General features: G+C 40.2%; 1 protein-coding gene across 2 annotated transcripts in view; it reads right to left on the reverse strand.

The window, feature by feature from the left end:
- The window catches only part of LOC108624251 (RNA pseudouridylate synthase domain-containing protein 2), a 138,885-nt gene that overhangs the window by 35,394 nt on the left and 88,975 nt on the right, over positions 1-14,516 (reverse strand). For both annotated transcript variants that reach the window (XM_018023414.2, XM_018023422.2), the window contains one exon: positions 11,234-11,321. In XM_018023414.2, coding sequence (XP_017878903.1) covers positions 11,234-11,321 — 88 coding nt within the window. The remainder of the gene's footprint in view (positions 1-11,233; positions 11,322-14,516) is intronic.

Genomic DNA, 14,516 nt, shown 5'->3' on the forward strand with positions numbered 1-14,516 from the left:
ATGTTCTTCCGACGTCTGATTTCTTTTTAAAAAATGCGTTTCTAAAGTGCATAAACTTTTGGGATTGACTGTATAGCCAATACATCCTTAAAACTGTTCCTCCACCCTTCGATATTTCTAAATTCTCGTACGTTAACACAGAAATACGATGAGCTGCGTGTACAAAGATCCCTGCTCCTGTAAATTCATGGAAATTGAGATTGTACAATTTCGTTACCGATCGATTATAAATGCGCATTCGATGAGCGATTAACTTGGCTGGCCATTACGCGCGCGAATTATAATACAGTTTGCATGAAGGTTCGAAATTTATATCATTACAAACAGGATTGTTGTACGAATCGGGCATGATAATATTAATACAGTAATCTCGTGGCGATACGAGTCGCTCAAATTTGTAATGCATCTCGTTTACGACGCGAACTCTCTCGAGTGCAGATTCAAAGTATTGTTCATTTCACATGACGATTAATCATTAGATGCAGAATATAATTTACTTAAATGGCAATTATCCTAATGGCCACTAAAGGAAATGCGGATTTTCATGTGAATTCAATAAAAATTCAGGTTCCCTTTGCGTGCTGTTACTTTGATATTCTGCCAGTGATATGCACTCTCGATATTTCCTCCACTTGCAATTTCTGCACAAAATCCACAGTCTGTTCGTTGGTATATTAACTATTGTAGCAAGTATTGTGCCAATTAGACGAAAAGTTGTATTAAATATTAGGAGAGTTGTTACACGAAATATTGTATTAATTTTTCTTCTGACGATGCAAATGGGTTAATAACAGTTTCAGCAATTAAGGCAGGCGAAAGTAGGCCCCCGCCCGTTCCCGCTCTAATGAATTTCGTGAATGGGGCTTCTATTTGGCGCCGGGGTTTCGAGTGTTGGACGGGCGAAAAGCGTTTTCCTCGGGAAGCTGCTGCTCGGAAACTTTGTCAGTCTCCTCGAGAGGCTTAAACTCGCGGCAAGCATTCGAGGACGATGCATTGTCTCCTCGACGATCTCTTCTGACTCCCGTCCCCCTCCCGTTCCGTTTCCGCCGACGACGATCGTCCGGGAGAAGAAGCACCAGCTTTTCTCCGTTCCCGCGAGTCGACGGTTTCGCGCCTCTTGGCACGTTTCACGCGTAATCCAGATCCTCGTGCCGAAGTGTTCTGGCCCCCAGAACCCACCCTTTATGCTCCCTTTTCATCGCCCACGCCACCCGAACCTCTTTATTTGGAGGGCTGAAGAACACCGGGAATCGTGCTCGATTTCACCCCGATCGCCTACTATTTTCTCGTTCTTTCTTCACCTCAATTCGTACAATCGGCCCTCTCCAATATTAATCCCCTGAGCCCTCTTCACGAATATCTTCAAGAAATTATCGTCACGTTTGACAAAAACTAAAATTCCCATCTTGTCATCTCATCGTTGGAGAATTAAAAATATCTAAAATTCTCTATTCATTTTTTAATACGATAATCGATTTCGTTAATTCATCCAAGAATCGATAACGTTTCACGCTTTGACAAAAAAACAACGGCTGTGATTAAAGGGTTTTAACGATGGGTCGTAAATCTCCACGGAGGCATTCAGAAATTGTTCGCTGTATGATGTTTCAGACGTTTCGGCGTTTATCATCCCCAAACAATCTAGATAGGCGTGTTAACAATGTCCCCGAACGACGGTCGGGTGTTAATTGCATAGCCGCTTTAGCGCGGAATACGCATACCGGGCCCCGGATACTCGAGTCTTTGTCGTCGTCCCTTATGACCCTGTGTACGTACATCTTTGTGTGCACCACCGGCCATTATCGATCAACAATTTGCCGCGTACGCGAATTTGTACCGACAACGGCAAACACGAATACCCGAGCGATGTCCAATCCAACGGGCACGATTGTATTTTTTCCAAAACGAAACATTCATTTATTCACAATCGCACGTATCTTCAATTTCTGCCACGTTTCATTTCGCAGGTGAATCCAAAATTACATGAATGGTTCACGTGCAACCAGATTTCTAATTATGCAATATAAAACATTTAAAAAAGAAAAACTCATTACATGAAAATCACCCGTGGAATTTAAACATTAAAACATGCGTTCAATTTTTAATATTTGCGCAGATTTACACATATTACATGCAACGTTTTAATCCAATATCTTCTTAAGTTCGTCGAACCGATGAATTAACTTCGCCCGTTTATCGTCATCGAACATTAGTGCGTTTTTACTGCGTTAAGAGCGTTCGAGAAAATCAGTGCTCGATACAAATTCGCTATCGCGGGCTCATCAATGAGATACACGGCTGACGACGTTGTAACCACACTCGGCTACGCACGCATCGGCGTTGTTTCCCGGCGATCGAACTCCGCACGCGTCCCTCTGAATTATGCATCGATCACCCACCGAACCGGAAACAATTGTACATCCTGGAATTCTGGGCTTGATGAACCGCGTACGGGAAAATGTGAACGTGATTCAAAAACCGGGAATAATGGGAACCTCAATTAGTGTAATGAGAAAATACAAGATGAGTCAGTGAGAGAAAACGTTTGAAATTCTCCATGAACGTCGAATTCACTAAAAAGGCAAAAGTGCAAGGATAAATCTTGGATGCCCAAATTATGATCTTGCAGATTCAAGAATGAATTCGCAAATTATATTTTTAATGAAACAACGAATTAATGTAAATGATAATTCTGTATGAAAGTATGAAAGATATTATGAAAAACTGTGTAGTGGAGTGTATTTGTGTGTGTGTGTGCTGACTGATCAATTCTGCAGATAGGATTAATGAATAACTCATAGGAATTAGAATTCCCGGAAACCCTTTCACGGGTTCCCGGTATCAATTAATTTCCACCGGTTCCATGTATTTGATTATCAACGGATCTATACGATTTCGAGGGGTGCGTGAGGCGAGATCCCGGCGCGATTTCTTCCGCTTCGTTCATGCAAATGCACTTCGAGCTTTACGACTTGCAACGAATCTCATTGGCTGCACATTCCCGTCAGGATACGAGAAAAAAAAAATGCGCCAGCATTGGAGCGGAATGAAAAAATATGGAGTTATGATTCGTTCACACTTATCGTAACGATCTTGACGGCGAAAAAATTGTACGTACCGCGCGGGCAAATACTGCGGTCGAAAGACACGGGATACTATTCCGTACTGGGAAGTTTGAAGTATGGAAAAAAGAGTGTAATAGCATAGATTCAGAGGGCTTCGACGATATCTCGTTAGACGAGTGCGAACGTCGATGAGAGGCAGGATCACTCGTCTGGTGTGCAACTTCTAGTAACTGCTAGATTGTTTTTTATTACTAATCCCGTAGTTCCAATAAAATGTTCTCACGTAACGTAACAAAATTTTACAGTAAGTGTGAATGAACCATTATTCTAATTTTTTCAGATGAACTTCTGAAATCTGATATTTTATTCTGGAATCCCAAGCGAATTTCGAATAACTAGTAAGGGTATAATTTTGACCGTGTTCCCATACGTGAACTGGTTAACGTTGTCCTCGTTTCTTGAAGTAATTTACATTTCAAATGTGAAAGAAAAAATGACAAGTACTGTGAACGAAAATAATTCTATGATTTGATAAAATAATTTTAAAGAAAACCTACGTCTGACCAGAGAACGATATTTCTACTAGGTCGTCTGGATGGATTACAGAATTTTCTATTTATAGTAATTACACCATTAAATAATATTTTCGATACGCTATTTCGATTTAAAGAAGGTAATTGGTCCTGAAATACTGTACACAAGTAGTATAACTCAATACTTGATCAGACATAGTTGTATCTCGTAAAACCCAATTATTTTTCTATCCCACGAAAGTCCAATCGATTTCTCTGCCCTAAATCCTTCTAAACCATTGCAATTTTGTTCAATACAACTGTAAAACTTTATACAAAGAAATTTTTTAGTTTTTTTAACGTAACATCCAGTTGAACTATTTTTATGTTTCAACCAATGTAAGAAAACATTACACGAATTATGATATAATCGAAATTGGCTGAGTCGTTCGTATATAATAGAAAATTTGCCTCAGTCAGAGTGGATACAAGGCAATCACTGTTCGTCTTTAATTTCTCACGAATTTCGAGATTTCCTGTACAAAGGAATTTGACAAACGTAACGAATTGACACAAGGGACTACGGTTTAGGATTTGAATTAACCCGGACGTGCGTCGCAAACGAATTCGAGCGCAAATGGAGGCGATCGAAGCTCCGATCCCCCGGAGTTTCGGTCAAACAAGAATAATCGTTCGCGTCTGCGAAATTCATGGACGGTCCCGCGGCCAGATATCGTTAAATATTTGTGCCGGTCGTTATCGAGACTCGCGCGCCTTCGCTTAACCCTCCAATCAAGCGGTAGATATGGAAATTCGCTGTTTTTCGTCCTCCACCATCGTCAGAGACCATTTGCATTCAATTTTTTTCTTCGTACGAAAAAACTATATACGGTTTCTCATTTTTTGTTTGCCACGATCGAATTATTTTTTCAATCGTAAAGAACATTTGATGAATCAAGTATCAAAATCAGTCGATATTTGTTCAAAAAAATAAACATCCTGTCGTCCCTTTGGCATTTTTTTTTTTAAGCCAGAAGCGAATATTCATTTATAAAAAAAAATAGAGATATGAAAAATGTTTTCAGATGCATATCGTCCTGAAATCGTTACGTTCCATTTCATATAAAAACTAAAAATAAAACTGATTCCAACATTCTTTTTTACCAGAACCAATCTGTCAACCCTTTCACGTTAATTAAAGAATCTACTCTCTTGTTCTATGATAAAATATAATACATAATATCAAATTCGCTGCCTCGACTCTGTCTACTGTACACTGAATCCTATTGTTCCTATAAATTGCTATTGTCTCTCATTGCATATTGTATCCTGTACTTAATATCGGATCGCACGGCCTAACGTAAGTAGCCGCGTGCTCGTACGAGCAACCCTTATCGGATCACCATCACCGAGTCGGCGCAGTCATATCCCAAAGTCCTAAACTAAAACAAACTTCCAGGAGGAAACTCTTCGTACATTCATGCACCGTATCGAGTCGTGTAATAAGTTCCGACTTCGCTCGTAAAATTCCCGGATGAACAAGTACTCGCGAGTGCTAGTAGTTCCCGGGAAAGCGAACTTAACTGTATACAACCAATTTTCTCGCTGCATCATTTTTTTAAGACTTGCATTTCGTAATCTCGATGAAAAGGTAGAAATAATGCATCGATCAATTTCGAAACTTGGCGAAACACATTCAAGTATTTGTAAAATGGCATTTGTATTATTGTATCCTTAATAAGATTCAACACGTTGCACGTCAAATATCTCCTGAATAAAGATCGTCTTTTGCACTCAATTTTCTACGAAGAACTGAACTCTCTGGCGAGAAAATATTTGCCGATATAAAGGTGAAATATTCGAAAGGAAATTAAGTTTGATAAAGTAATATGTATTTGGGTCTAAGTAGAAAATCCCGGCGCGTGGTCGGACAGACGGGAACCCGATTTACACGAGGATCACCCGATTATTCAAATCGACCTCGGGTCCATCGATATCGTCGAAAAACTACGCTCCGGGTAAAATGTTTCATTCGCGGCCATAAACCTATATTATTCCGCGGCGGGTCGCGTTTTATCATTCCGCAACCCGTACCCCCCTCCGCCCAACCAAACACGGACGATACGATGGAATTCGAACAAACATACAGCAGCGTTACATTTATTCAAATTCTACTCGCCGTTCGCAAAAAAGAAAATTCTAAAAACAGTTTTGTTTTCCATTGAGTGATACAAAATCAAATATCGTTAAGATACGACGGCAAAATCGGTACTTACGTCACCTGTATTTTCAATCCTCTAAAACAATTTCTATTCCGTTTTATATCACACAAATACTTGAAAATGAAGTTGCAAAAAGTCCGCGATTATTATTTTCGTACGACACGATGTATTCGAAAAATTTGAAAAGAAAACTGCGAGAGATAAGATGAGATCGTAGATGATTTAAGGGATCGGGCGTGTCGGTTATCGGCTGATCTTAAGGAAGAACTCGCTTTGCTCGCAACGTATCATTACGTACTAGGCTAGGCTAAATCGCGGGCCAGTATCTATCCACGGCGTCTTGTACCGATCTCCGATCTGTCTCACCCCCCACGTGCCTTAATCTTATCTCTCCACGAATTATACACGGCAGACAGAAGCTTCGAATTTACTGGCGGACGTGGCTACATCGAGATTACACGCTCGCGTGATACCGGCCACGAGGATCTTTAATGAGACAAAATCGCGTAGAAGGGATCAAACGTTCCTCGACTACTTTACAATTTATAAGGAAACAGTTTGAGTGTGTTGAGTGAAAATTAAATAAAAATTGGAAGGAAAACTCGAAAAGGTCTATCATTTAATATTTAAAAATTAAGAATTGCAGGAACCACATTAAATATTTTTAATACTGACGGTTAATTTGATATTTAAAAATCAAGAATTACAGTATTATTGAACGTGGAAGATCAATCGATATTCCATAACAACGAAAACTATTTCTAACACTAACATATGAAGAAGTGAAGAGATAAGAGAAGCGAGGCAAAATTGTTTGGAACGTAGAATTATGTTTGGAAACCGGGCGGAAACTCGCGAATCGTCCCGGTAGCCCGGGAGGGTTCCAGTTTAGGAATGAAGACGATAACGACCGTCGGAGTTTTCCGGGAGGACAATAAAAAACTGAAAAGAGAGACCGAGTCGAAGAGAAAGAAGCTTGCAGGCGCGGCGGAGGAGAAATATTTTTCCTAGCTCTCTCTCTTCGAGAGTCGTTTGAGACACAAAGTCGGGCGGGAAGAAAAAACAGAAATGTCGACGGAAGAGGACGGAGGAACCAGCGTTCGTGAGCTTATTCTACCGGGTGTTTCACACACCATTTATTTATTAATTCTATTAACGAAGTTCGTTTGAATTACTAAATTACTTTCGATACATCACAGTTACTTAAGTCATTTAATTACCTTAGTTGCTTTTAATAATTATTCAGTTCTGTATTTCTCATTGAAAATTTTTGAAAGGGCCGAATTTTGGAGAACACCCTGTATTATCCGTAAGCAAGAACTCGTCAGAGTCTTTACGACATGTGACAGGCGCTCGCCTATACTTGTTCTACTTTAATAACAAGAAAGAGGTTTCTCTACATCATTGTACTCCGGTTACAGACGAAGTAATAATGGTCGGGAATTCTGGGTGAGTGAGCGAGAAAGATACTCTTTAAAGAACGCGGTTCCTTTCTCGACGACACGTAATGGAATTAACAAATGATTAATTAAACTATTTACAAATCTCTGACGAAACAAAGATTCAATATAAAAAATACAATAAAATATCTTGTTCGTATAAAACAATAAATTGTTCTCTTACTTTTATTTTTTAAAGGGCTCCAATATCATTGTGGAGAGCATTGTTGCCAGGATTGGCGCGTGTAAACGATTTCAAATGTGGTTAATTAGAAAAATTTCATCAGGGAACAATTAAATCGATCAGATCGAACGTGGAACTCGGTCATATCGAGCGGCTGGTGGCCGTTATCTGAGTCAGTACGTTGATGCAAGCGTTCACGCTGGAGGCTCATAGCGAAGCGATCAACTCCGACATTGCTGATACACGTGTACTATACACGGAAGATAGGGAGGGTGGAGCTTGTACGTGATTCAAATCTAGATCCGATCCTATCTCGGTTCTAGAGGCCAAGAGTACTACGCTATTGGCCAAGAGGAATCCTTGGCGAGCCTCGTCCATCCTGCTCTAACTTTATAACTCTCTCGTTTGGCTCGCCGTCTCTCTTCTTTTCGCTTTGGAAATAGTATCTCGGCTCTGCCTATGCGAAGAAGCTTTCGAGCCAGCGCGCGGGTGAACGCCGGTCGCAAGTTTTGTATTTTCGTCTTTGCGCCTCTTCCCACCTGGTTTGATTCCGTTCACGGAATCTTGAGAAGCCGTGGTTTTATTGGTTCTCTTCTTTTTTCTCCCTTAAGACTGAAAGCTTCCAGCATTTCGGCACTCGCGTATCTTTTTATTTCAAAGAATATTCTGATATAAACGCGATTCTGATACTTGACTCTTGACCTGATTTTTTTTTTTTTTTTTTTTGAGGAACGGAGCGAGGATGTAATAAAAACGTAGGTGTCTTCGCTATTTAAAAGGCCTGACGTTGGCGGCTAATCCAAAATCGATCGGCTCGAATCAAGGGCGAGAGACGAAGCTCGGCACGGCGCGGCACGGCACGGGACGGGAAACGAACGTTAGAGAAGCGGCGTCATGAGTCTCCGTTAATGGAATGCGTTTCTCGCGTTAAGGGGACGCGTCCATAAAGGGGTGGGAAGAGGACACGGTGTGTGCGTCTTTCGAGTGGCATTAATAGGTCTTTGTTTCGTCGGAGGAGGATGCCCCGGCAGCACGTCGAGTCTATTATTCGAATGTGGAGCAGATATCGGTTGTCGATACGCCACGGGTCTAAATATTCGATCGATTCCACACACATACACACGCGCCCTCCCCCAACGTTTCCCAACCCCCGGCGCGGTAGGTTTGTGTTCTCAGACACCGGTCTTACGTGCCTCCACCTTTTCCTTTTCAGGCTATCGTTATCGCAAATTCCAACTTGCAATAATGAACTTTCCCACCGTGATCGATAGGTAGAGGCAACTTCGAATTTCGCGTGGAATTGCCTGGCCAACTCGTTGGTACGCGCCGGCAAGAAAGTTGAAAAGAAATCACGATTATTTTCATGAAAACCTGCCACTCAAAGTTTAACAAGAATTTTTCTATAAATACATCAAATTATTGTTACATTTACTATAACAACAAACAAGATAAAAAAAGTTATTAGCAGGAAGTTCAAAAGGTTCACTTGTAATTTTATATGAATGAAAATCTACAGCCCGATCGAAACTGAGAAATGATTTACTGGTCGTTTTGGCAGATCTAAAGTTGGTAGAAAGTTTAAGGAACTGATTTCTGAGCGGTGGCGGTGCTCGTGGTGGAAGTTACTGTACCGAATGGAAGAAAGAAGATTAAAGGATTCCCAGCGAGGAAGATGGGGTGCAGGATTATTTAGCTACTCGAGTCCACTTTTGATCCATTCGTTAAATGAAATTCGGCCTCTTATAAAGGAATCTCAGGATTCTAAAACCCGTAAAACGTGTACTACAACCGATCCTCGAGATCCGACAAGTTCTTAAGAAACGACGGAAAACAATAAAAGGATAAAAAGCGACATTCGTTATGAACAAGGATTCGTTATTGACAGTATATTTTATTATTCCCTCTTAACTGATTTAAGGACTCATTAAAACGAGATGCGAAGACTAAAGGTTAATGCCGTATGAATAAAACATTCCCAAGGACGATTCAAATACATTTTTTTTTTTCCTCGATTCTCCTCAACAAATTTCCACCAATTGTTTTAAGAATTAATGATGAATTTAAAATTGATTGGATAAGACCGAAGGTCTATCTACTCTGTTCGTTTTATCAAGTCTACGGTAATGAGTTTCGCAGGGATTATCAATACGTGTCTATCAAAAACGGTATCCGACGTCGATAAATGCGACGCGTCGACTACATGGAAATAGTCGGTTAGATATACTTTAATTTACCAGCCGTATTCTCATTCAATAAATCGACTTCGTGGTGTAAATTCCAATATAGAATAATGATTTTGTAACATATCCCTAGACTCATATTTATTTCCTAACTAAAATCCATTAATCCGATGCAAAATCAAACTAGAGTTTTAATTGACTGATAATTCTTCAACAATAAATGTAAAACTCCATGAATAATATTAAACGAAAAAGAAGCTCGTTTAATTATTTTTATTGAAACAATTAACAATCTCAATTCATAAAATGTCTGACTAGGTAACGCAAGTCACAATAATGTAAATGTCTGACGTCTGACTAGGTAACGCATGTATCTCCTTATTTCGAATATCGTCTATGCTCTGCTTATACATCAATTTAATTTTGCATATTTTGCATTTCCATCGGTCTGACGGACAGAAGAGGCAAACGAGGAAAAGTTTGCAATAACCGGAGAAAGCGAGGGGGCGGAATAAAGCTCATTTCAATTATTCACGTCCCTGGCTAACGACCGAAGAAAAACGACAAGCGCGGATCGGTTGAATAAATAAAAACAGAGGATTCTTCGATAATTCCTCGTCCCCTTAACGACTTGGCTCGAGACTGCCGGCAAACAGAAAATGAGAAACATGTTCCCTTCGCGTATTCTTCCCCTTGTTCATGCGTCGCGCTTTTAATCGCGTTCCCTCACTACCCAGGGTAACCGCGGCTTTTAACCCGTTCCGCGAGTAATCGCCGATAATCCCGTGGATGGTCGCGTATCGCGACAACGATCCATCTCTCGCTGATCCGCGATACTCCGACGAAATCGAACCAGGGTAAAAAAATTCTCTTTCGGTTTTGGTTTTCATCGATCTCTCATCTCTCTTCTACGATCAACGAAACTGATTCGTTTGTTTAAATCACATACTTGATGCTAAATGATCTAATAGATTTTATTCTCTTACGTACATGTAAATGATTGCATTTTTGCAATTTTTACAACCACAGAAATAATTGCAAGCTTCAATGACAATTACTGTTTCGAATGATCTCCTGTATTTTTAATTCTGTTATTCTCGTTCTTTGGAAACATGGGAACGATTGCAAACTCGTAGCCGATAGTGTTCAACCTGGGAAGCCTGCCCCGGCAATTAACGGGTTACGCGTTCAGATTTATGACGGTTGATCGATCATCGATCAGAGCGTCGACTCGCTGCTAATTAGGAGACAGCCGCGTTTTCCCGGTGAGAATCGGAAATTCGTAACTCGATTTCACTGGCAAACGTGTTCTAAGCACCTACCTCGGTCAGGGAATCACCGGGTGTCTGACAGATGCGTTTGCAATTGTTTATCAGGTTAAAAGCCAGTTGCAGAATACAATGTAAATTAACAATGTATGTACATATAACGTTAAACAGAAAATAATACAGTGTAAATGAAAAGGAATTCAGGATTATGGATATAGCTATAGAATCTCACAATTTGATTTTATATTGATTTTAAATTCGCAAGAATTAAATATAGACGTAAAAGTGATTCTAAGTTCGTGGCCAGTTCGTCTAATTGCCAGTGAGTAATGAATTAAAATACAAAACAGAGGATGTGCTTACCATTTTCAACGTAGTAGCTCGTTTCGTTGTACCGTTCATCTGTGAATCCCGGCCTCTTCGCTTTTAAAGCTTTTGTTTCCAATTTCGCCTGAAATAAAAAACCACATATGTACATATCTGTCTTCATTTATCAAAAATCACTCTTCTATTAAAATCGTTGAAACAATTTTCCGGATGATAATTCTATTAATGAAGAATGTAAAAGCACCGGTGTTTCCATGGGTGAAGCAAAATTTATGCGGGTTACGAACATTAAAAAGAACGCGAGGTTTGAAAGTAGTGCAACGTAACGTAACGAACGAAACGAGCCGGAGGAATCAAAGTAGAAACGGGGGAAATTTCAGGCCGGAAAAAAAAAAAACGTCGCCTTCAAAATCCAAAAACGGACGGAGGATAAAAACAAACGAGGAAAACACACACAGAGAGAATCGCGACGCGTCGCGAGCATTTCCGGCTCGAAGCAGCGCGACCGCGACACGGTGGCTAGCTGACAAAACGCGTAGCGGAACGGAACAATCTTCCCTTTGTTTTCCGTGAACCGTAGCAAAGCGATGCTCCGCGCTACGTTTCCACGGTTTCCCAGTATCCCCCAAATAAATTTACCCCCCACGCTAATTCTCTATCAATGATCTCCGACACACTCTCACTTGTGAAACGATTCTTGAATAAGTCGTTATTCTTCAATAATAAAATCGGTCGTCTAATATTTTATTACTTTTGCTCTCTCATGAAGTCCAGTCTAATAATAAAGAATATAACTTCTTATATTTTATTGCTGTTTCTTATTTATTTTCTTGGAAATAAGGTTACGATTATTAAATGAGATATCTATTTGCATGTATTTATAGAAACATATTATATTTTTTTAATCACGTAGCTCACCGTCAACGGTATTACGAAAAAAATAATACAGATGATATTACGACTTAGCATTCATCCCGGCTCTTGCGTTTCACGAAATCCATTAAAAGGACCAGACGAATTAATTTAGAATTTTCCCTCGACGCTCGCACCGTAATCCTAAAGCCTGGTTCGCGGCAGCTTCGTTTAATATGCATAATTAATTAACGTTTAACCAAACCCAATTTGGTTCATCCAGTTTAAAAAAAAAAAAGCCGAAGATACTTGGGTATATTTTATTGAATCTCTGCTTCGTTAACCGATATGCATGCACGATATCCGGGTAACCTGATTTCCAGATAAAATGTAACATCAGGTGAGAAGCGAAAACAAAAATTCAATGTTCCAATTTAAAATATGAAATTAACAAATATTTAATTGTTTATCAGAAATTAATTTGTAAAGAAAATAATAACGAGAGCAATTGAGAAAAATGCATTTTTTCAACTGTTATAAATTTGTTGTTTTACATAAATATTCTCACTCCGATTATAACATTATTAAAAGCGATTTTATTTCTGCGAATTTGAAACAGCGAAGAAACGAAGCACTTCGATTTGATTACAGATAATGTTACCGATTTTGGTCCTGAAAGATTGTTTGCTTGTCGCGCGAATTCGATGTTACGCGGCGGGCTAATCGGATTTACATGGTCGATGTTTCGGCTAATTATTGTCTTAATTAAAACGCGAGCGCGCACGCGTGTCAGAGAGGACCCGGTCTCGAGCGACGAGCGCGGGGAATATTAGGATCCATTAATGTAATGCGCCGTTTGTTCCATTAAAATCGTGAATCCGGCCCTGCCAACGTTTAATTACCCCTCGCTGATTAACAGATATTAAAACGAGCGTCAACCATAATTTTCTCGCGCGAAACCCCATCTAATGGCTACTGATCAAATGGTTTAATCGATATTTACAGTTGTCTCTCATTATTATGTGAACTGTCGCCCTTTCGTTTGATTCATATGAAGATTACAAAATATTTTCAATTTTGCAGTCGTTATACGATACTTACTCTTTGCTACGACGATTTAATATTAATAAAAAAAAAATTCTGAAGGCCTCGCCACTGATATTTCAGTCATCTGGCAAAAGGACTAAAGCACGTTGAATCGTGAAATAAAGCAACAATGTCCGAGTGGAAGTTTGCGGCGGCAAATAAACGGAAAGAAATCGTTGGACTGGTGGATGGATGATGTAAAAAAGGAGAGCAAGAAACCAGCGACCCTGCGTCCTCGTTCCACACGTCCACCCACTCGCCGACACGGCCGACTTATGTTTCCATCTGCACGAATTTTCGCGCCACTCTACTCCCGTGTTCTGGACTTTCGGCTGTATCGACCGGCCCCCGAGCCACCCCCGTCGACCCGACCAGCCCTCGACCATCCCCTGCCGCCGCCCCAGTCACGCTTTCTGTCTACAAGTCAATGTCTCCTTTATACATCGACCACGCGCCCTCCGGCTTTATATTCTCCTTACGGATTCCACCACCGGCACCTTTCGTCATTTTTCAATCCCTCTCCCACCGTTTCAATCAGATTTACTTCAATGTTCTTCTTCTTACATTATTACATACATGTAACGAATCGTCACGATCGCGATTTAAATCGTACTTTGATACATCGTATAGCTTTGATAAATAGAGATATTGATATTGGTACACGTACAGTTATGCCATGGACCCAAATAGATTAGTGTCACACAGAGATTTTTGAAAGATTTAAATTTGGTTCCTATGTTATTTTTCTGGATAGTGTAAAATATTTAAAATCTTTTACAAGTTTTCTATTTTTTTCATTTTTGACCAAGTGCTTAATCCGACCACCGTACGAGCCTTTGTCGGATTTTCCGTACGCGTATTTACAATCCGACTCCCATTCTTTCCCCAATGCACTTTTTACGATCCCACCGGAATTTGTATTAAAAAATCGCGAACGAAAGGATTGTTAAATTTGTATACGTTTTAATAATCCTCTGCGGGCTCCGAGAAAGTTCGATGAAAAACCTGAGCTACAAAAAGAGGGTATCATACGTTCTAAGAAGGCATCAAAGTCACTGGAAGCTTTCCAGTTCTCCAGGAATTACTTTTTCTGTCCCTCCTCGAACCCGCCGCCCGTCCCCGGGTTTCTTTCTCAAAGGTTCCACCGAAATCTTTGCCCCGACATCCTGCCATTTAGGCGCGTCCTCGAGCCTCCTTTTCTTCGCCGAGCTTCCTTTCAACCGTGAAAGGACAAAGTTCCTCTCCCTAACAAGCTCAAATACCAAGTTTATCGAACCCTTAAAAATACCTTCGATCATCCAACGATCCCCTCGCCAATTTTATTGCACGTTTATCGATAAACTGTTGAATCTCACACAAAATCAAATGAAAAATTTATTTT

This window comes from Ceratina calcarata, unplaced genomic scaffold (assembly GCF_001652005.2).
Source record: "Ceratina calcarata isolate Rehan_Ccalc_2016 unplaced genomic scaffold, ASM165200v1 scaffold116.2, whole genome shotgun sequence".
Classification (NCBI taxonomy): Eukaryota; Metazoa; Arthropoda; class Insecta; order Hymenoptera; family Apidae; genus Ceratina; species Ceratina calcarata.